The sequence below is a fragment of the Pristis pectinata genome, chromosome 2 (genome assembly GCF_009764475.1).
Source record: "Pristis pectinata isolate sPriPec2 chromosome 2, sPriPec2.1.pri, whole genome shotgun sequence".
Lineage (NCBI taxonomy): Eukaryota > Metazoa > Chordata > Chondrichthyes > Rhinopristiformes > Pristidae > Pristis > Pristis pectinata.
This window is the reverse complement of record NC_067406.1, coordinates 100693196-100716092: the sequence shown is the minus strand read 5'-3', so window position 1 is coordinate 100716092 and position 22897 is coordinate 100693196. Positions and strand designations below refer to the sequence as shown.

Here is a 22897-nt window from a genome sequence, read left to right as displayed (position 1 = left end):
TATGATTCTATGAATAGTTCTGCTTACTGATAGTAATATGGTTGATCCCAATAACTCCTTCAAGCAGCAAGAGTTTTCTACCAGTACCTCAAAGGAATTAGAGATGACCATTAAATATTGACCTTGCCTATAATATCCTTATCCCTTGAATAGAAAAAAACTCACTCCTATTTGACAGTGTGTATGCTGTTATGATGCTGTCCATGAAAGTACAACCTGATGTTACCTTACATATTAAGCATCAAGAAAATGTAACTAAAATAAAAGTTCTTTCAGAAAAGGAGAGGATATGAGAAAAATAGGGTTCATTAAGGGACTGGCAGCAGATTCTTGGCTGCTGGCTACTTGCACCTAAATTTGAAACGTGCATAGAGGAATTTCCCACATGCACATTGACATGTGAACCTAAAATATTGCATGAAGAAATTTTAACCTCAGTTAAAAATTAATTGAATCCCTAAAAATAAATAGCTAAGTGTGGCCTGAGTGATGATCCTTTTACCAGTATTTTATTCAAATAAAGTATGTTTTTGTTTTGTCCAGTTTAACTTGCACCTCAAGGCTCCTGAGTTTTTTTAGTATGTCTGCCACTCTCATCAAAACATAGTCCATAAGAGGTTTTCACAATCTGGCAATCCCAGCAGGTAGTGGCTGTCACTGAAAATGCATTTTACAAAGTCATGAGTTTATCATCCACGATTTTTCATTTATTTATTGGACAGAACATTAAGGGTTGCGTGCTTCAAGGTGCACTTCCTATAACTGATATATCCCCCCGGGAGCATTAGATCACGGAATCATTTCTTCTAATGAAGGAGTGTCCTATAAATATTCTTCTCCCTACAGAATAAATTGATAATTCTTAATAATTATTGCTTAGTTTGTCACATAGCACAATTTGTTCGACAATGAAGTAAAACCAGATAGGTCATTCTTAAAAGGGACTGTATGGCTGTATTCAACAATGAAGGGTTATGACAATAAAGGAAAAAGAAGAACACAAAATATTGTCATGTGATGTGTTGGCAGGATTGGATGTTCAAGAATAAGTGTTACAGTAAATAATGAACAGATCAAATCTATCTACAGAATGCAATTTTGACTGAAGAACAGGAAAAAAATACCTAGGCAGACCATCTTACAATCTGCAATGTGGTTTGAATCTCCTATTGGTAAGGAAACAAATACTTTTTATGGCAATTTTCATGTTTCCCGGACAACCCCAAATTGCTTTTTAAGTAGTTGAAAAGCAAAGTAACTGAAAAATGGAAATCTGTAATAAAAGCAGAAAATAATGGAGACACTCATGGGTCAGGTACCATATGTGGACAGAAAAACAGAGTTAGCATTTCTTATTGATGACCTTTCATCAGAACTAGACAAGGTCAGAAAGTAAGCATAATGGGGCAGGGATGGAAAGAACAAATGGCATATCTGTGACTGGGTGGAGACCAAGAGAGATTGTGATGCAAATGTTGACGGTGCTGGTAAAGGAAGGTGGTGAAATCTCATACAGAACTCAAAAGTTTCAACACCTTTGCTGCTGACTTCTGCCCTGATCTTACTTTCACGAGATCAATCTCTGATTCTTCCTTTCCCTTTCTCAAATTCCCTATCTCCATCTCAGTTGACAGGTTAGCAGCCATTATCTATTACATGCCCCCAGACTCCCCCAGCTACACCTCCTCCCACCCTGCTTCCTGTAAGGACTCTATTCCTATTCCCCAGTATCTCCAGCTCCATTCCATCTGTTCTGATTATGGCACCTTCCACACCAGTACTGCTGTGATGTATCCCTTTTTTCTTAACCATGGCTTTCCTTCCACCACCATTGACAGGGTTCTCACCGTTATCTGTTTCATTTTCTGCACTTCTGCTCTCACCCCCTCTATTCCCACCCAAAGCAAGGATAGTGTTCCCCATGTCCTCAAGTTCCAACCCACCAGTCTTCAAATTGAATGCAATCTTTTCATAATTTCCTCCAGTTTCAATGGGATTCCACTATCAGACTCATCTTCCCCTCTTCTCCTCCTTCACAATTTCCTCCGTGATTCCCTTGTTCATACTTGCATCTCCATCAGTTACTCACTCCGCTTCTTAAGGCACTTCACTGTACAATCATGCTGCCCTTTGGTGAAGTGGTGATTCGCTGGTACATCTACCTTTGGTGCTCACAATGTGCTTTGTTCATCTGTTCATCCCACAAGAGTGATCCTGAGCATCTAGTTGTCTGTCACTTTAATTCTACACCCCATTCCCATTCTGAACCCTTTGTCTTTGGCCTCTCATACAATTCCACTGAAACTTAGCTTAAGCTCGTTAAACAGCATCTGATCTTCTGACAGCGTCTGATCTTCTTTATAGCCCTCAGGAATCAACATTGAGATCAACAATTTCAGATAACCAGCCATCCCAGTTTATAGGGCAGGCGCGGTAGTGTAGCGGTTAGCGTAACGCTATTACAGCACCAGCGACCCGGGTTCAATTCTGGCTACTGTCTGTAAGGAGTTTGTACGTTCTCCCCGTGTCCGCGTGGGTTTCCTCCAGGTGCTCCGGTTTCCTCCCCCATTTCAAAGATGTACGGGTTAGGAAGTTGTGGGCACGCTATGTTGCCACTAGAAGCATGATGACACTTGCGGGTTGCCCTAGAACACTCTACGCAAAAGGTGTATTTCGATGTACACGTGACTAATAAAGATACTTTATCTTATCTTATCATAACTGGCTAGTTGAGATGAAAGTTCATTAACTCGTAATGTTAACTCATTTTATCTCTGCATAGATACTGTCTGAATCGTTAGATATTTCCTGTATTCTCTTTTAGTTCAGATTTCCAGCAACTGCTGCATTCTTTATTTCACACTTCCAGCATTTTCTTTTTCTCTCTTCTCATTCACCTGTGATTTACATCTCTTCCAATCAAATTATCTGCAATTAACAAGCCTTCACCACTCTATCTCACCAACATATGCATCACAGTTTCTGATGGACTCCATCCCTTTGTTCTCTCTTCTCCTCCCCTTACCCTACAGCTTCAAGCATGCTTGCTTACTGAAGGCAAAAGCCTGAAGATGCTGAAAATATGAAATAAAAACAGAAAACGCTGAAGATATTCAACAGGTCAGGCAGCATCTGGAAAGAGAGAAACACACTTAGTACCTCAAGTCAACAATTCTTCATCAGAACTGGAAAAATGATAAATGTGCTTGTTATGTAACTTTGCCTAGATCCGATTAAAGGTCATTGTCCTGAAACATCAACCTAATTTCTCTGTCCTCTGATGCCGCCTGACCTATTTCCAGTATTTCTAGCAGTTTCTGCTTTCAATCATGCCTTGCAATCATGCAATCATCTGGACCTTTACCATAGCCTTGGAGAGGGATAGGAGCAGATGATATGGGGAAGTATTTAACTGGGGGAGAGGGAATTATGATGTTATTAGGCAGGAACTTGGGAGCGTAAATTGGGAGCAGATGTTCTTGGGGAAGTGCACAGTGGAAATGTGGAGGTTGTTTAAGGAACACTTGCATGGATCTCTGGATAGGTTTGTCCCATTGAGGCAGGGTAAGGATGGTAGAGAGAAGGAACCGTTGTTGACAAGAGATGTAGAATATCTCGTCAAGAGGAAGGAAGAAGCTTACGTGAGGTTTAGAAAGCATGGATCAGACAGGGCTCTGGAGAGTTACAAGGTAGCCAGGAGGGAGCGTAAGAATGGACTTAGGAGACCTAGAAGGGGGCATGAGAAGTCCTTGGTGAGTAGGATCAAGGAAAACCCCAAGACGTTCTACACATATGTGAAGAATAAGAGGATGACTAGAGTGAGGGTAGGACTGATGAGGGATAAAAGACGAAACATGTGGCTGGAGTCGGAAGAGGTAGGGGAGGTCCTTAATGAATACTTTGCTTCAGTATTCACCAGACAGAGAGAGACCTTGGCGTTTGTGAGGATGGTGTATGACAGACTAATATGCTAGGGCATGTTGATGTGAGGAAAGGGGATGTGCTGGAACTACTGAAAAACATTAGGATAGATAAGTCACCGGGGCCGGACAGGATATACCCAAGGTTATTACAGGAAGTTAGGGAAGAGATTGCTGTGCCTTTGGCAACAATCTTTGCGTCCTCACTGGCGACAGGAGTAGTGCCAGATGATTGGAGGGTAGCAAATGTTGTTCCTTTGTTTAAGAAAAGGAGTAGGGATAACCCTGGGAATTACAGACCAGTGAGTCTTACTTCAGTGGTGGGCAAATTACAAGAGAAGATTCTTAGACAGGAGTTATGGGCATTTAGAGAAGCATAGGGTGATTAGGGACTGTCAGCATGGCTTTGTAAAGGGCAGATCGTGCCTCACGAGCCTGATTGAATTCTTTGAGGATTGACAAAGCACATTGATGAAGGCAGAGCAGTGGATGTGGTGTACATGGATTTTAGTAAGGCGTTTGATAAGGTTCCTCATGGAAGGCTTATTCAGAAAGTCAGGAGGTATGGGATCCAGGGAAGCTTGGCTGTGTGGATTCAGAATTGGCTCGCCCATAGAAGACAGAGGGTGGTGGTGGATGGAGCTTACTCTGCCTGGAGGTCGGTGACCAGTGGTGTTCCGCAGGGATCTGTTCTGGGACCCCTGCTCTTTGTGATTTTTATAAATGACTTGGATGAGGATGTGGAAGGGTGGGTTAGTAAGTTTGCTAATGATACAAAGGTTGGTGGTGTTGTGGATAGTGTAGAAGGTTTCTGTAGATTACAACAGGATATTGATAGAATACAGAGCTGGGCTGAGAAGTGGCAGATGGAGTTCAACCCAGATGAAGTGATACACTTTGGGAAGATCGAATTTGAAGGCAGAATTCAAGGTTAATGGCAGGACTCTTAGCAGTGTGGAGGAACAGAGGGATCTTGGAGTCCACGTCCACAGATCCCTCAAGGTTGTCGTGCAGGTCGATAGGGTTGTTAGGAAGGTGTATGGAGTGTTGGCTTTCATTAGTTGGGGTATTGAGTTCAAGAGCCACCAGGTGATGTTGCAGCTCTATAAAACTATGGTCAGACCACACTTGGAGTATTGTGTTCAGTTCTGGCTGCCTCATTATAGAAAGGATGTGGAAGCTTCTGAGAGGGTGCAAAGGAGATTTACCAGGATGTTGCCTTGATTGGAGAGCATGTCTTATAAAGATAGGTTGAACGAGCTAGGGCTTTTCTCTTTGGAGAGGAGGAGGATGAGAGGTGACGATAGAGGTGAAAAAGATAAGAGGCATAGGTCGAGTGGAAAGTCAGAGACTTTTTCCAAGGGCGGCAACAGCTAACATGAGGGGACATAATTTTAAGGTGATTGGAGGAAGGTATAAGGGGGAATGTCAGGGGTAAGTGTTCTTTTTTTTACACAGAGTGGTGAGTGCGTGGAACGCACTGCCAGCAGAGGTTGTGGGGGCAGATACATTTGGGACATTTGAGAGACTCTTAGATATACACATGAATGATAAAGAAATGGGGGGATATGTGGGAGGGAAGGGTTAGATAGATCTTAGAGCAGGATAAAATGTCGGCACAACATTGTGGGCCAAAGGGCCTGTACTGTGCTGTAGTGTTCTATGTTCTATGCCTCCAAAGTGAGCTTACTATTGTATAATTTGCCCACCTTAATTAAAGGCCAGTTCCTCATGGCCAGGTTCCTCGCTTTCAATAATGTCTTATCCAGCTCCTCATTGTAGGAATTAGACATTTGAAGAAAGTGTGCAATTCCTACAATGAGGAGCTGGATTCTGCAAAGTTACTCCAGCTGATCCACATTAATGCTTGGACACACTCAGCAACTGATCAAGTTGCAGAATATTTAATAAGCATCCAAGTTCTTATGAAGGTCACAAACATGGACTTTCCTGATACTATCTGAATGGATATTGATGGGACACAGGCAGACTCAAGTTCTTCAACCCCTAAAAATCAGGCTGAAGCAGCACAGCTTGGAGAGAAGTCATTCTGGCTTTGACCAAAGTCTTGGCAACTGTTATTCTAAAACACGGGCTCATTACCCTTGCACATAAGTCATACCTTTTCAATTTTAGGCTGAGCCATTTGTGAACCATTTATTTGCATTGGACAATGCACGCTAATTGACTTCACTGAAATAAGCCTAGTGCCTCCATGGTAAGTATACCTTGCCCTCAGAGGATTGCACTAAAACATCCAGAAGCATATTGGCAAACACAGAGTCCAGTTTTTAAATTAAGTAATATATTCAATATTGTAGTTGACATATAGAAGTTCTAAATCAACACATTTGTGCCAATTTTCCATATTCAGTTCATTAACATAACTTTATGTACAGATTTGGTGAATTATACGGACACACCAATGGTGGAAACGGAAAGTTCAAGGAAAATTAAGTTTACTATGTTGGGTATAATTAAGTTCAGTAAGATAACTGGAACAAAATTGTGAAAACATTTTTTGGAATGCAGAAGAAAACTCAACCCATTTTCCTTTTCAAGGGTGAAGGGAACCAGGAAGACATAGGCACTCACAGAGTTCGGGAAAAACTGCTTTGCTTGATACATTAAAATCAAACAATTTGCTACTCAATATTACATATAAGGAAAATGGAGAAGTAATTTGTCTTGCTGCCTAGTGCTAAATAGGCATTTCAGTATTGGCCACCCATTGTGCTTTCCTTCCAACAGCTGATTTTCCATTAACTTAAAAAATACCGAACGCTGGGGTGTTGAGGACAGGCAGCCAAATAGAAATGTCTGTATCTTTTCTGATGCTTCTTAGGCACACACTGCAATTGGTCTTAAACATTCAAAATAATATAGCTTTGTCACCTTATGTGAGTTAATGTTTACCTAAAATTAGGACTTTTCACTTTATGATGCAGGATCATTTAGATTACTTACATCATTGCCTTCTAGTTCAAAAAACTCAAACTGCATCGAGATCCTGTACTGGGTGGGAGCCACAACTTGCCAAACACAGTTCTTATTTGGAGGGTATTCCTTTGGCCAGCCCGGTGTGGTGATTGTTCCATTTAGCTTTGACAGAAGTCCTCCACAGGCAGCTAAAATTAAAAATAGCAAATTTAAGTTATAAACTCAATTTCTACACAAGAATTAATATAAATACAATGACTGGCCTGGTATTGCAGGCAGTTACTTAAATAGCTGAGTAATATTATCAGTAATTAAGAAATAGTAATGTAAGGTACAGTTTTAGAGTCTCTTCACAAAATTGCTTGAACTTTGGCTTAGATCATCCTGATTTCATGCCGTAACTTGCACTGAGTTTTGATTGCTTAAGTACTTTGATCAGTAGGGAGAAGTCCAGTGCGACCAATTTTGAATTGTTCTAACAAAGAACCAGCACATATGACAGGCTGATGGCCTCACCCCACCTTGTCACTCTTTGCAGTAAATTCATCACTTGGTTTGGCACGATTGGAAAGGTGCCAGAACCAATCCACATTTGTTCCAGGCAGATATAGAGCTAGTTTCATTGCTGTGTATGTCCCTGCACTAGTTTGGATTTCCACTGACTATTGCTGGATGAAATACCAGAGGGTTGCTGTTATCCAGTGATTCGTGGCGTACATTCTGTGAGGGCCTATTCTATTTCCTTACCCTCACATGCAGTCAGAGGCACAATATTTGCCCTCCCTCAGTGTCAGTCATTTCAGAGGAGAAAGGTTTAAAGTGAGAAAGCTGGCAAGAAAATCAAAACTGGCAGATTTAAAAGCAATCCAATAAACTGTTTTGGTCCGTCTTTTTTTAACTGTTAGTTAACTGCTTCAATCTTGAGCATAGAAGAGCAAAACAGGACAAAAACCGCAGAAAGATTAATGTTTAATTGATCTATTAGCGTGCAGAGAAAAATACCGGCTCATCATCTATTTATGCTGTTTTTGATGGCATTCAATTATTAAGATTAAATGGTAGATAGTAGTTACACATCCGAAAAGCAAATATTCTACCAAACCTTAACCCACCTTGAGGAAGAGGCAACTGACTTGTGCATGGCCAAAGTAAGGAGATGTATTTGCCACTGAGTCCAAGTATTAGCAGGAGGCTAAAGTGTTTCACCAGAGAGTGAAACCAGTGCCATATTACTAGTGGTTCTCCCAAATGCAGCAGGCAATCACATGAGCATGTTGCCTATATGAAACTTGAATGCAGAATCTTCATGTAATTACCCAATAACCTTATTTTACAACTTGTACCTTCACAACTTTTCTTGTCTGCTGAAAGTTCATAGCCTGGGTCACAGGTACACTTGTAACTACCCAAAGTGTTCACACATTGCTGCTCACAGCCTCCATTGTCGTGTCTGGCACACTCATCCTCCTCTGTGGAGATGAAATGAAAATTATTTGTTAGTCCATTAGCTCTTCGGCTTACGCTTCTGGATGGAGTGAGTTCAATTGCTATATTTCCTGAGCAACTACAGTTTCTATAATCTCTTAACCATCAATCTTGCACTTGACATTGGTGCGAGATTGGTGGAAACTCTGAAGGAACATAATGCATGTCCATGCATCTAATTTTACAATCACTAAATCATACAGCAAAAAAGGAAACCATTCAACCCAATTTTTTGGTATGTCAGATCTTTGAAAAAGTTATCCAATTAATCTCAATCACTTGTCTTTACTCCATGCTATTTTTTCTTCTCAGATGTTCAGTCAGTTCCCTTGGGAAAATTATTATTGAATCACTGCCATTACATTCTTTGGGTTTGCATTCCAATTTTCTGTATTTAAATATTAATTCCCCTTACCACTGTTCTGCCTCTTTTTCAAGTTGCCTGAACTCTGTTCTCTGGCTATTGACTCTTTGTCACTGGAAACACTCTTTCTTACTTTAATGAATACCTTTAAGCTTCAGGCATGGCTCTGTTGATATCCCCTGATCTGTGAGATTGTGACTTAGAAAGATTTGAGTACAATATTGCAGGCTGCCACTTCACTGCACTTCTGAGGTATGTTTGCAACCTCAGAGGTATAGTGTTTTTGATGAGACAGTAACTGAAGCCCCTTCTGCCCTCTTACATTAACATCAATGATCCTGTGGCATTAATTCAAAGAGCAGCAGGGGAGTTGACCCCAGTCTCCTGGTCAATATGTATGTGTTATTCAACATCACTAAAACAAATAATCCTATATTAGCACATTGTTGTTTGTAGGAGCTCACTGAGTGCACACTGGCTGCTGTGAGTCTGACCTCATAATAACGACTACCCTTCAAAAGCACTTTAATAGTTGTAAAATGCTCTGGCACAAAGTAAAAGGTTCTGTATAAGTGTCTATCTTTCTTTTTATTTCATAATTTTGAACAAAAATATTGAAATTTTTCTTTAATTGTCCCTGCTACAGGAAGAACAACCCCAGCTTTTCCACACGATCAAAATCCTGCATCCCTACTGCCATTTTCAGGAATCTATTCCACATCAGATCCAACACCTTGATATCCTTCCAATTGTGCTATTTAAAAATTTGCACACTGGCCCAGAAATGTATTCGTGGACCTGAAGTCAGCAGTGGGGGAGTTCCTGGAAGCCTTATTAAAGTTAAGTGCAGGTCACCTTTCACATTTTTCAGTAAGCTCCCTGCAAGACAGATAACTCGTAGTGGTTCAGAATGAACATTGCATGAGTACTGAGGAGGATCAGAACTTGGTGGGATCTGATGCCATGATAGGTAAAGAAATGATCATGTTGGGCCTGGAGGAAGTACCTCAATGCACTTTATAATGAATTGATCTGTACGAACGGTATGCAAGACAAGTTTTTCACTGTATCTTGGTACAAGTGACAATAATAAACCACTGTTTCTCTTCTCAAGCAGTGCTCTAAAAGGTATTTATTTCATTGACCCACCCAAAATACTTTTTTAAAAAATCTGCTACAGTTCCAATCTCTGGAAGCTCACACTGAAAGTAAAAACAAAACTCCTTTCCACTGACCCCAGCCCACCTGATTTTGGGTATTAAAATTCCACCAACTAGGGTTTAACCTGGAGCTTCAGCATATCTTCCTGATTTACCTGCCGAAGTTCAGTAGGAGATCGTGGAACCCTGTGGAAATTCAATGCTGTCATCTTTTATGAGTAAACAAAAAATTTAAAATGATTGATTCCAGTAATTCAAAAAGGGAATGATGGTGTTACTGACTCTCCCTGAAGACTTAGGGAACAAGATAATTGTTGTGCTTGTGGCATCTGATGAAAAGAACCAGTCTAAAAATTCTTTGCCGCATTAAAATCTGAGTTAAAACAAGTGTTGAGCATGGTCCCACATTATGCAAAATGTTATGTACAAAAGAATTGCAAATCTTGAGCTTCTGCATAATTTTGTGCGCTGTCATGTGAGAAACATCATCGCAGGAGGTCTGAGAGGTGAGAAGCTTTGCTTCCTGTAGTGGGGCCACGTTCAGACAAATTAACTGAATCGTGAGTTGGTGATGGGCTTGAGCACATGCACAGGAACTGGGTCCCTCTGATGCATTTGGAGGTGGGTCCCAAGGTAAGGATCACAATAGATGCCCCCTAACCTAAATAGAAAATCTATTTAACCATCTGTGATGTTCAGCATTTTGCTGCACTACTGAATTCCATTGTCCACAGCTTCAGTAAACACCAGCTCCTATACTCGTGGCCAAAACCATTGCTTAACTGTGTTTGCCGACTCTGATCCTTACCACAGTGTTTGTCATCAGAATATACATGGAAGAAAGTGACATAATTTCTCATGGCACTCAAGGCTGCAAAATTATATTCTGTAATGACCTTTGGATAAAAATCTAAAGTGTGGCACACAATAACATTGCACTGTGTGAGAGAACTTACAGCTCCCTTACATCCTAAAGTTTTAATTCTCTTGTACTGACTTAGTCCACCTCTGATTAAATATAAACAGATAATGCTGGAAATACTCAGCAGGTCAGGCAGACTTAACATCTCAGATCAATAACCTTTCATCAGAACTAAGAAATTTTAGAAATCACACTCTGTCTACATTCAATCACAGACATTGCTTTAGTTCTCTCCATCCCTCCCACTTTTTTGCAATTTAAAACATAATGTTTTCTATCATTACCTAGTTCTGATGAAAGGCAATATCTCTGTTTCTTCCACCACACATGCTCACTGAGCGGCTGAGTATTTCTAGCATTTTCTGTTTTATTTTGGTTATCCAACATCTGCAGGATTTTATTTTTTTTCTTCTCAGCTTAAATAGTGGCAGGGTTGTCTCTTGATGGTCATCAGGTAAGAATGAAATCAGCTTGGTTGTGACAAGACCCAGAGCTGGTTAGTGAAAAACACAACGATGCTGGAGGAACTCAGCAGGCCAGGCAGCATCCGTGGGGAAAAGCAGGCGGTCAACGTTTCAGGCCAGGACCCTTCTTTAAGGCTGAAGATAGGAAAAGGGGAAGCCCAATATATAGGGGGGAAAAGCAGAGTAGTGATAGGTGGACAAAAGAGGGGAGGCAGGGGAGGCACAATGTGGTGATAGGTAGATACAGGTAAGAGATGGTGGTGGGCAGGTGCGGGGAGGGAAGGGGAGAGCAGATCCACGAGGGGATGGGTCAAAGATAGGAGGAAAAAAGGGTAGAATAAAGAGAGATATGCTAAGAAAGGGAAGAAAAGAAGAGGCATGGTGGGGGAGGAGGGGTGGGGGGGTATTGAGGGGATTACTTGAAGTGGGAGAATTCAATGTTCATGCCTGGTTAGTTTTTGAATAAAGAGAGTGCAGGGACAGTTATTAGAAGAGGGAAAAAGCGCCGCACCTTCTGGTGATTTAGATCACAAGCATTAAAAAAAAGCAGGAATGGACTTTTCAGCCTCTTGCACTATCCAGTAAGATAGTGGTTGCTCTTACGTCTACGTCTCAACACTACCTTCCTTTTTGATTCTTATGTCACTTGATTCCGTTAGTATCCAAAGATTTATTGATGTCTATCCAAAAGATATAAAACAGCCTGGTTGGACAGAGAAATCAAAGATTTATAATTGTTACAGGAAAATTATTAGCATCTCTGTACCAACCATTTCATTCAAGACAATGTCCTTCGGTTCTAACTTCCTCAACTAGGGAAACATTCTTTCATCATCTATCCTTTTAAAGGACTAATAATTGTATGCGTTTCAATGAGATCACCTTTCATTCTTCTGTATATTCTTAGACTACTCAATATAACATAGAACACTACAGCACAGTACAGGCTCTTCAGCCCACAATGTTGTGCCGACATTTTAGCCTGCTCTAAGATCTATCTAACCCTTCCCTCCCACATAGCCACATGAATGATAGAAAAATAGGGGGCTATCTAAGAGTAGCTTAAACGTTCCTAATGTATCTGCCCCCACAACCTCTGCTGGCAGTTCGTTCCATGCACCCACCACTCTCTGTGTAAAAAACCTTACCCCTGACATCCCCCTTATACCTTCCTCCAATCACCTTAAAATTATGTCCCCTCGTGTTAGCCATTGTCGCCCTGGGAAAAAAATCTTTGATTGTCTACTCAATCTATGCCTCTTATCATCTTGTACACCTCTATCAAGTCACCTCTCATCCTCCTCTCCAAAGAGAAAAGCCCTAGCTCGCTCAATCTATCCTCATAAGACATACTCTTCAATCTAGGCAATGTCCTGGTAAATCTCCTCTGCACTCTCTCTAAAGCTTCCATATCCTTTCTATAATGAGGCGACCAGAACTGAACACAATACTCCAAGTGTGGTCTGACCAGAGTTCTATAGAGCTGCAACATCATCTCACGGCTCTTGAACTCAATACCCCGACTAATGAAGGCCAACACTCCATACGCCTTCTTAACAACCCTATCGACCTGCATGGCAACCTTGAGGGATCTATGGATGTGGACCCCAAGATCCCTCTGTTCCTCCACACTGCTAAGAGTCCTGCCATTAACCTTGTACTCTGCCTTCAAATTTGATCTCCCGAAGTGTATCACTTCACACTTATCCGGGTTGAACTTCATCTGCCACTTCTCAGCCTAGCTCTGCATTCTATCAATATCCTGTTGTACTCTACAGCAACAGCAACCTTCTACACAAAGCAACCTTCTGCACTCAATTTCAATCTTTCTTCATGACACAATGCTTCCAGTTTTTCTCAGTCTAGTGAAATAATATATTTATGCAAAGACAAATGTACCCTTTTATTGTGAAACAAGCCCAAAAATGTACAAAGTACTGGAGGTGGGATCTTACTTATGTAGGTGCAGTCAAGCTACTTTGTTTTTATACTCCAATCCTTTTGTAATAAAGGCTAACACAACATTAATTTTCTTGATCATTTACTGTAATTTCAGTAGAGACACACTTATTGAACTTGGATGTTAGGGAAGTAATCATCTTTTATTACCTTCTTGCCCACTCATGTAGCCTGTTCATAATCCCTTGGTAAATCTCTGGAATTCTCCAACCCACAAAGTTGTGGAGGCTAGCTCATTACAAGTGCTTAAAGTGGAGGTAGATAATTTTTTGAAACATCGTGGGATTGAGCGGCATGGGGATCTGGCACAGGGGAGAAGCCCAGGATAGATCAGCCATGATCATTTTGAATGTGGGGGCAGGCATGAGGGGACATGCTCCTATTTTCTTATGCTCTCGTGTTCTTTACAGATGCTGTGTCTCTTCCTCATAGAAAGCTATATATTGTTTTTTCATTAATCTGAACTTCCTGCACACTTGGATTCTATATTATATACATGTGCAAAAAGGCTTTTCTAAATCAAAAATTTGGTAACAGTTGCAAACAAAATGAAGGATAAGTTAATGTGATATTTGCGGTTACTTGGAACAGGCTTGCTATCACAGGAAGAATGAGCTTTTGGAATGTTTAGAATTATTGAAGGTCATATGTGGGACTTTTCTAAACACATCTGTTGCAATATAAATTGAGATCATGGTGATTGACACTTTAAATAACTTCAAAACAGAAAAAAGAATTATCTTATCAACCTAAAGGACTCTGTCTTTTTTCTTCTTATATGTGAAACCACGGATATTAGTTTTCTAATTCCCAAATTCAATACATGTATCTTTATTAAATTCAGTTATGAATTAATTAGTAGATAAACTGATGTAGCATTTAGTGAAAGTAAAAAAAACTGCAGATGCTGGAACTCTAAAATAAAAACAGAACATTTTGGAAATAGTCAATGTCAGGCCACATCCGTGGGAAGAGAAACAGAATTAGTGATTCAGGTCAAAGACCTTTTGTCAGAACTGGGAAGGAGACTGAAGGATATTGTTCAGTTGCATGGAAAGGTGGGGGAAGGGGATGTCTCCATGGGGGAATGAGTGACTGTAAACAAGGTTAGATGGTCAATGAGCAAGTGGAAGCACCTAGAGAATGAGAATGTAAACAAAAGAGTGTAGGAGTTATGAAATGCAGAGTAGGAAGACATGCCCAGCAGGTCAGGCAAAATTTTGACTAGTTTTAGAAGGGTGGTCTATTACTGATAAGGACTTCTTGGACAGTTCCTTAGGCTCGAGAGGGTCTAGCTTCCACTAAAGTCTGTGGGTTTGAGATGGCTGATAACATCGATGTGAGGCCCTAGGACTCTACCACACATGGAGCAGGAGGTGCTTCTAGAGGCAGTAGGTGGGTAGCTTGGCAGGTGATGTGCTCCTTCTACTGTTCACACATGCTTTCAACAACAAGACATGAAGTTCACAGTGCCATCCAAGATGCTTCTTCTCTATTTCGAGTGACCATGAGGCAGAGATTGCTGTGAGTCAGTGAGGTTATGACATATACTTAACAAAGCTTTGAAAACATCCTTGGTGTTTCCTCTGACCTGTCGTCCTATTCTCTGGAATGTGGGGGAATCCTTCTTAAATTTGGCTGCCCTCAGAAATTTGACAATATTCTGCATTTGGTGATGACATGAAATCCATGATTCTAACCAAAGGGTCTTCACATACCCAGTGCAGAGTGGGATCAAGCAAGGCAGCGTCATTACCCTAATATTTTTCTCATCTTTCTCACCACAAAAATGCACCTCACCAACAAGCTCCCTGTTGGAGTGGAGCTAATCTACAGGACAAAAGAGATATGTCAGCTCCACTCTAGAAAAAAGGGTCACCAAGATACTTCTTCTCTATTTCGAGTGGCCATGGGCCAGAGATTGCCGTGATTCAGTGAGAATATTACATACAGTATATTGAAGAAGGCTTTGAAAACCTAAGTCATCAAGCTGCAGTACACAGACAATGCTACATAGGCACACAATGAAAAGTTTGGTTCCAGGTCACTTAAGTATATGAGAGAATGGGCCTACACTAAATATCCACAAACCAAACATCCTCTACCAACCTGTCTACACTGCAAAATACAGTAAAGTTCAACAATGAGATCTGGAGAATACAGATACTTTCCCTATCTCAGAAGCCACCTCTCAGTAAAGGCAGACATGGACAATGAAATTCACCATCATCTCCAGTGCATCAGGACAGCATTTAGCTGTCTGAAAAAAATATTGTTCAAAGATCAAGTCATCAAGTAGCTCAGATCTCCTGATCTACCCCGTGGCCTGATCTCTGCCCTCCTGCATGCTTCTGAGAAATGAACAACTGAGCATCTCCCCCAACATCTTGTAGTCTCTAGATGGCACATCTGGATACTGGTGAGATAAGTACTACCAATGCTGCCTTTGCCAAATCCTCAAATTCAATGGCAGGATAAACAAAGCAACATTAGTGTTCCCTTGAAAACCACCATCTTCATCCAATGGTTCTTCCAAACATGCCTATCTCTTGGTCTATAGTCACACCCTGCATCGTCCCACAGAGAGGGCAGTGAGCTCTCCATCATTTCCCTCTGCACCATCATGATTGCATTCCAACAGCAAGAGAGAGGTTATTGGCAGGCTGATTGTGCATGGGGCTTTTTTTGTAGACTTGGCTTGGAGCCATCACACAATGTTCACACTCTCTCTCTCTCTATCTGGTACATGCTCTCATCATCAAGGTCAAAGGTCCATCCGGGAGACTAAGGACTTTGACCAATATCAAGGGATAAGTGTTCAAAGGAATCTTCAAAAGAACCCGAGATTCAACACTTCATATTCCGTTTGGGTAGAACATTGAACTTTCCAATTTCAGGTCACCCTTACCTCCTGTGTTTCCCACCCCGCCTCCCTTCGATCCACATCCAGGCCTCCTACTCCCCCCTTCCAGCCCCCCATCACCCTTTTTCATCCCCTCCCTCTCCTGATTCCATCCACCTACCACCCACACATTTGACCCACTGGATCCCCCTCCTCCATCTGGTTGCATCTACCCTTCACCTCTCCCTTAATGGTTCCCATAATCACCTTCCTTACTTATCAGATTCCAGCACTGTAGCCTTTGTGTCCCCACTTATCATCTTCCAGCCTCTTTCTCCACCTTCACTCTCCCTTTCCCCATTTGGCTCCTTCTGTCTTTTTTTGTCCGTCTCCACCTATCATCTACCTGCCTGTCTCCCAAATCCACTCTTCCCCCTCCTCTACTTGGCTCCAACAGCCTATCATCTTTCGCCTCTCCTAGGTCCACCAATCACCTCTAGGCCCCTGTTTCACCGCTCCCCCTCTCCTCTTTATACTAGCTACTTCCCCTCTTCACTCTCAGTCATGATGCAGGGTTTCGACTCAAAGCATTGACAATTCTCCCCCTCCCTCGCCCAACTATGCTGCTCCACCCACTGAGTTCCTCCAGTATATTGTTCATTGCTCCGGATTCCATCATCTGCAGTCTCTTGTGTCACTGAGATTTGCAACCTCACCATAATGTTCGTGGGCTACCTGTCCCTTGAAGCGATGTGGTTACTTGCACCCACCCTACTATTTTGGGGATTAAGATTATCTCCTTGATGTTCTCATAGCCACAGCCTATTTCCCTTTGAAGTAAGAGATGTCCCATTCAATATGGAACTATTGAAAACCCTAATATAGACTCAACACTTTAGTGCAAATATTTTTACACTGTTAGATGTTGGATAAAATTGTAAACCAAAGTTCTGTCTGGCTTTCCAGATGAGTTTGTAGCACATTTCTGAAGAAACGTAAAGGAATCATACCAAGTGACGAGACTAATATTTATCCTTTGATTAACATCACATGAACAGATTATTTTCTCATTATCACATTGCTGTATGTGGAAGATTGCTATGCACAAATTTCCAGCTTCGTTTCTTCCATTACAATAATGACTACACTTCGCAAATACTTCAATGGCTCTTACAGTGCTAGAGTGGTTTCAGAAGATGGCATGAAATGCACTGCATTAGTGTAAGATTTTTCTTTCACTCAAAGCCACAATGTTTAAAAAAGTGTTTACTCTAATTGGGCTATACATCAGTCTCAAACAGCAATCAGGATTTTGCATGCATGTACCTTTGAAAAAGTTTGCAGCAAATCCTGCTTTATTAACTGTTCCATCAGAAACAAACTTCATCCATAGGGAATTGGAAGTAGATTTGATGTCTTCAGGTTTGTCGTAGCCACAAAATCGCCCAATCAGTGGGCTGTTTTCATTGTTGCCATTTCGTACTTCAAGGTAGTCATAGGCACAATTGTCATGTCTCTCAATCTGTGACAGAACAAGAAAATATTTTACTTGTTTTTACATAACAAGTCCAAAACTCATTTTAAAGTGGATGACCAACATTTAGAACAGAACGTAGAACAGTAGAGCACAGAAACAGGTGCTTCGGCCCACCATGACTATGTCAACCATGATGCTAAATTAAATTAATGCCATCTGGCTGAATATGGTCCATATTCCTCAATTCTCCACCTGTTGTCTAAATGCTTCTTAATTATTGCTATCTTATCTACTTCTACCATTTCCCAGTGTGTTCCAGACACCTACCACTCTCAGTGTAAAAACCTTGGCTTGCAAATCTCCTTTCAACTTTTCCCTTCTGACCTTAAACCTATGCCCTCCAGTATGTGACATTTCCACTCCGTGGAAAAGATTCTGACTAGCTACCCTATCTGTTCCTCTTATAATTTTACATACTTCTATCAGGTCACCCCTCAGCCTCTAGTGCTTCAGAAAAAACAATCCAAGTTTGCCCAACCTTTCCTGATAGCTCAAACACTCCAATCCAGGCAACATCCTGGTAAATCTCCTCTGCACCCTCTCCAAAGCCTCCACATCCTTACAATAGTGTGGTGACGAAAAATGCACACAATAAATGCGGCCTAACCAAAATTTTATACAGCTACAACATCACTTCCCAACTTTTATACTCAATGCCCCAACCAATTAAGGCAAGCATCCTGTATGCCTTCTTTACTACCCTATCCACTTGTGCTACTTTCAGGGAGCTATGGACTTGCACCTCAAATGCCTCTGTACGTACATCTATACTCCCAAGGGTCCTGTCATTTACTGTATACTTTTCTTTAAATTCCATCTGCCATTTCTCGGCCCAAATTTCCAACTGATCTATGTCCTGCTGTATCCTTTGACAACCTTCCTCACTATCCACAACTCTGCCAATTTTTGTGTCGTCTGCAAACTTACTAATCAACCCACCTAAATTTTCATCCAAATCATTAAATATCACAATCAACAGAGCTCCCAGAACTGATCCTCATGGAACACCACTGATCACAGATCTCCAGTCAGTAAAACACCCCTCCCTCACTACCCCTTGGTTCAATGACCAAGCCAATTTTGGATCCAATTTACCAACTCACCATGCATCCCATGTGACTTGCGAATTGAATATTTATTTATTTGGTTGGACCAGCCTACCTTGTCAAATACTTTAGTAAGGTCAATGTAGACAACATTCACTGCCCAACCCTTACCAATCAAGTTCATAATTTGCTCAAAAAACTCAGTCAACTTTGTGAGACTGGCCCTCCCCCACACAAAGCGATTCTGACTAATCCTAATATTTTAATGTTTTTCTAAATGCAAGTAAATCCTGTTCCTAAGAATCTTCTCTCGTAATTTCCTTATTGCTCGTATAAGGCTCACTGGCTAATAATTTCCTAGATTATTCCCATTGTCCTTCTTAAACAAAGGAACAACATTTGCTATTCTCCATGCTTCTGGCATCTTGCCCGTGGCTGAAGAGGATACAAAGGTCTCTATGTATCTGTATCCTCTTTGTAAAGAGGATACAAAGATCTCAGATTTCTCAACCAACTAAATATTGATTTTGGAAATAAAATTGAACTCTGAGATTTTTTTAATCTTAATTCCATTTACAAATTTGAGATCAAACTTCAATAGTTGTAAAATCTGAGGGAGAACTTCTATGTGCTAAACTTGTTAAGCAGGATTTAGCTTCCAAAATACACTGTATTCAGCTTCCAAAATACAGTTCCACTGGAACCAAAGTTTGGAAGGGGTGTTCAGACTCTCTGGGCTACCATATCATGTGTTGTTTTTACATATGCAACAGATGAATTTTTACCCCTTTAAATTATGAATTTAAAGTTGAATAATTTAAACTACAGAAATAAATGTTGAATTTTAAATTAGACTAACCAGCATGGAATCTGCATTACTAATCTAATATGTTAAATGCAAACTCCAAAGGGCAGAGATTTGTTTCATTATCTACAGACAAGAGTCAAGCAAGCACTATAATCATAATGTTGGATTACAGCTCTAAAAAAGATTAATTAAGTGTCATCACTTTCTTCCTTCTATGATTTTTATTATGTATCGCAATTACCTCAAAAGACTGGAAGACTAATCCCACGTGGTAGTGTACAGACATTGTTATCTTCCACACACATTCCTTCATTGGTCTGTAGTCATCTGGATAGTTAGGAGACTGGATCTGTCCAGATTCTTTATTGATATCACCACCACAAATTGCTATCAATTAGAAAGGTTTTGTATGTAAACAAGAGTTTAAATTTCAAAAAGACAGTTTACAGAATGTTATAAATGTTTTCCCCCATCTCAAATTTAAATGTATGTGAAGCATCTCTGCCTCAGAAAACAATAGAAAGGATCATAATGCAATGAATTGCACAATGTGGTTAATGCATGGACTTCATACTCCAGTAACCGCCACCATTAACCCCATGATATTGAATACAATAACAGAAACACAATCCACCTCAGCCCTGTTGTGCCCCATGGTAGAATACTCTGTGGCTGAATTTTTGCTACACTTCTCCCTTCCTTGTATTAATACAGAAATTCTTGGGAAATATGTAAATGTCATTTGTGTCATTTCTCTATGATTTGTGAGCTGGTCACAGTGGACCAAATTAAAATGACCCCTGTGGTAATTCAACTCTCTATCACTGCAGTTATAAGCTTAATGTGTTCAATGTCTCACCCTGTGTGTTCTGAAGCTGCTATTGGCCTTTATGTCAATCTTAAGACCCTAGCAATTTACAAAGGAGCAAATGGTAATTATGGTAATTATTATGGTAATTGTGATAATTATTAAACAAGTGATAGATTATTATGCTTTATGAGGTATTATACCGTGGAAGACTTTACAATTTAATTCTAAAATAAGACAAGCTGTTTTTTTGTCAAGTATGACATTAGGGAATGTGATTAGCATTACTTAAAATGCAATAGTGCCCATTACATCGATACTTCCAAAGTAAAATACAAACTTGAAGTCCACCTCCAAACACACACACACACACATATTGATTATTCTGCACAAGAGATGTTTCAATTATAACAAAGTTACAGACTAAATTGATTTTAAGTGAGGAACATTTCACAGGGTTTCTCCCACATATCTTCTGTAACTTTGACAGAAGTTCAGCAGAAGTTCAGGAGAAGCAGACTAAGTTGCACTTATTCTATTTTTCAGAGATTTTAACAGCTCTTCCACAGAAGTTAAGGCAGTTGGGTGCAATAACACCTATAGAAATTCATCTCCTCCCTGCTTTCCACAAACCCCTTATCAATCCTAAAGTGCCCCAAAAAATGTCTGTCATTCATTTTCTGTCCTGCATCAAGTCCTGGTCACCAACATGTCTGTAATTGGTGATCCATATTGGCCCAAATTTAAATATGTTATTCTTGTGCTTAAATCTTTTCATATCCTTGCAATATCCTCCAGCCCTACAAATCTCCAATAACTATCTGGCCTCAAATCTTTTCTTCCTTCTCCCCACGAGTTTCAGTCATTCTTATTACTGGAATTCCATCCCAATTCCATAATCCCATACTCCCATCCCCCATGCTTCTATCCTTTATTGTTTCTTCAAAACTCTTCATGAATCATACTTAACAAATCAATCATTTGCCCATCCCTCCCGCTGGTTCTTTGAAAGCTCAAAAGCTCAGCATTCATTATTTTGATTACACCTCTCTGAAGCACTTTACCATTTTCCTCTATGTTAATTAAAGAGATTACAAAAAGACCATTTAAGTCATTCCTGAGTCTTTGGAATTGGAATAGATGGTAGTAGCTCCAGCTGCTGAGCTCGCCTTTCTCCGGTTAAAGGAGATAGTATTTGTAATACATTAAAAAAATTCTAGTTATTTTATATTTTAATCAGTGTGCCTAATGGCTAATCTCCTGGGAGATTTTCCCAGCCTGCTATCAGCAAACCACTCACTCACTCCCAAGACAAAAGCCCAGCTCTCATCTTTCCTCTTACGGACTAGTTGACAGCTGTTTGTAATTATTTGCTATGGTGCTCCCTGATGTTGCTTGATTTCCTAGAGATTCATTGCAGGAAAAGAATTTCTAAAGCAAATTATTGATCAGAGCAGAAAGTCAACCACAGAAGTATTCATCATTAAACAGGGTATTTGCACGGAGCTTACATTCAGAAATAGAAACTTAGCTGAGCCCAACTGGCACCAGCAAATTTACCATTAAATTTCAAGGATGCAGAGAGAAGCAGCAGAAAAGAACCAAATCAAGTTACTGATGGTGTGGATGGTGCTTAACTTACTGGTTTCAGGTTTATAACTCTCTTCTCTCTAAAGTCTTCATTTTGCTTTTAGAATTTTCAGAGGGATTGACTGGTTGTAACAAGTCTTTCAATGCACATGTGTTAATACAGAAATTATCAAGAGACCATTTAAGAAAATTTCTTGTAGGGCAATTTGAAATGCCAAAAACTGCAAATTGTTTGGAGCTATCAAAGTCACGTGAAAATCTTTTCAAAAAATTTCCTGTTTATTCATACATGAGTGTTTGGCAACTATGGTTGTAGATCCAAGTCCCACCCTAGAAAGTACAGTTGCATTGATGGAGGTGGTACCTAATATATTATCTGGGTGTGAAAGTCCCTTGGACTGAAATCTGTTCTGGCTGCCAGTATAAATGGGCACTAGAGCATTGAATGCCCTCTACCCTCCATTTACAGTAAGTAGTTCAATTGAGCTCTGTAGGGATAAATATCAGGAGGAAAATACAATTGGAACCCAATACTGGAGTGCCCAGCTGCCAGTAGAGATCAAATACAGATTTCCACCCTATCACCCAGGGCACTATTCAAAGAAGTGCAGCTGAGTAAACCTGGCATCCTTGTTAAAAAAAATTTCTTACAAGCAACAAAACTATGAACTGATTATCAAAGCTATATACAGATTAACAAATCAACTTCTAGAGAACTATGGCATGCCACACTATTGCATATGGCATGCTTGCCTTCATCGGATGGAGCAATGAGTACAAGAGCTGGGACGTCGTGTATAGGATGTTGGTGAGACAACACCTGGAATATTGTGTGCATTTCTGGTCACCGTACTATAAGAGGAATGATATTAAACTAGAGAGGGTGCAGAAAAGATCTACAAGGATGTTGCCTGGACTGGAGGGCTTGAGTTATGAGGAGAGACTGGATAGGCTGGGATTGTTTTCCCTGGAGCGAAGGAGGCTGAGGGATGACCTTGCATATTTTTATAAAATCATGAGGGGCATAGATGGGGTAGATAGTCACAGTCTTT

At 40.5% G+C, this 22897-nt stretch overlaps 1 protein-coding gene across 3 annotated transcripts in view; it reads right to left on the bottom strand.

The window, feature by feature from the left end:
* tll1 (tolloid-like 1) overlaps positions 1-22897 on the bottom strand; it is a 299046-nt gene that overhangs the window by 65634 nt on the left and 210515 nt on the right. For all 3 annotated transcript variants that reach the window (XM_052044469.1, XM_052044459.1, XM_052044478.1), the window contains 4 exons: positions 19689-19834; positions 17383-17578; positions 8204-8329; positions 6888-7048 (listed from right to left, as the gene is read on the bottom strand). In XM_052044469.1, the coding sequence (XP_051900429.1) occupies positions 6888-7048; positions 8204-8329; positions 17383-17578; positions 19689-19834 (629 nt within the window). The remainder of the gene's footprint in view (positions 1-6887; positions 7049-8203; positions 8330-17382; positions 17579-19688; positions 19835-22897) is intronic.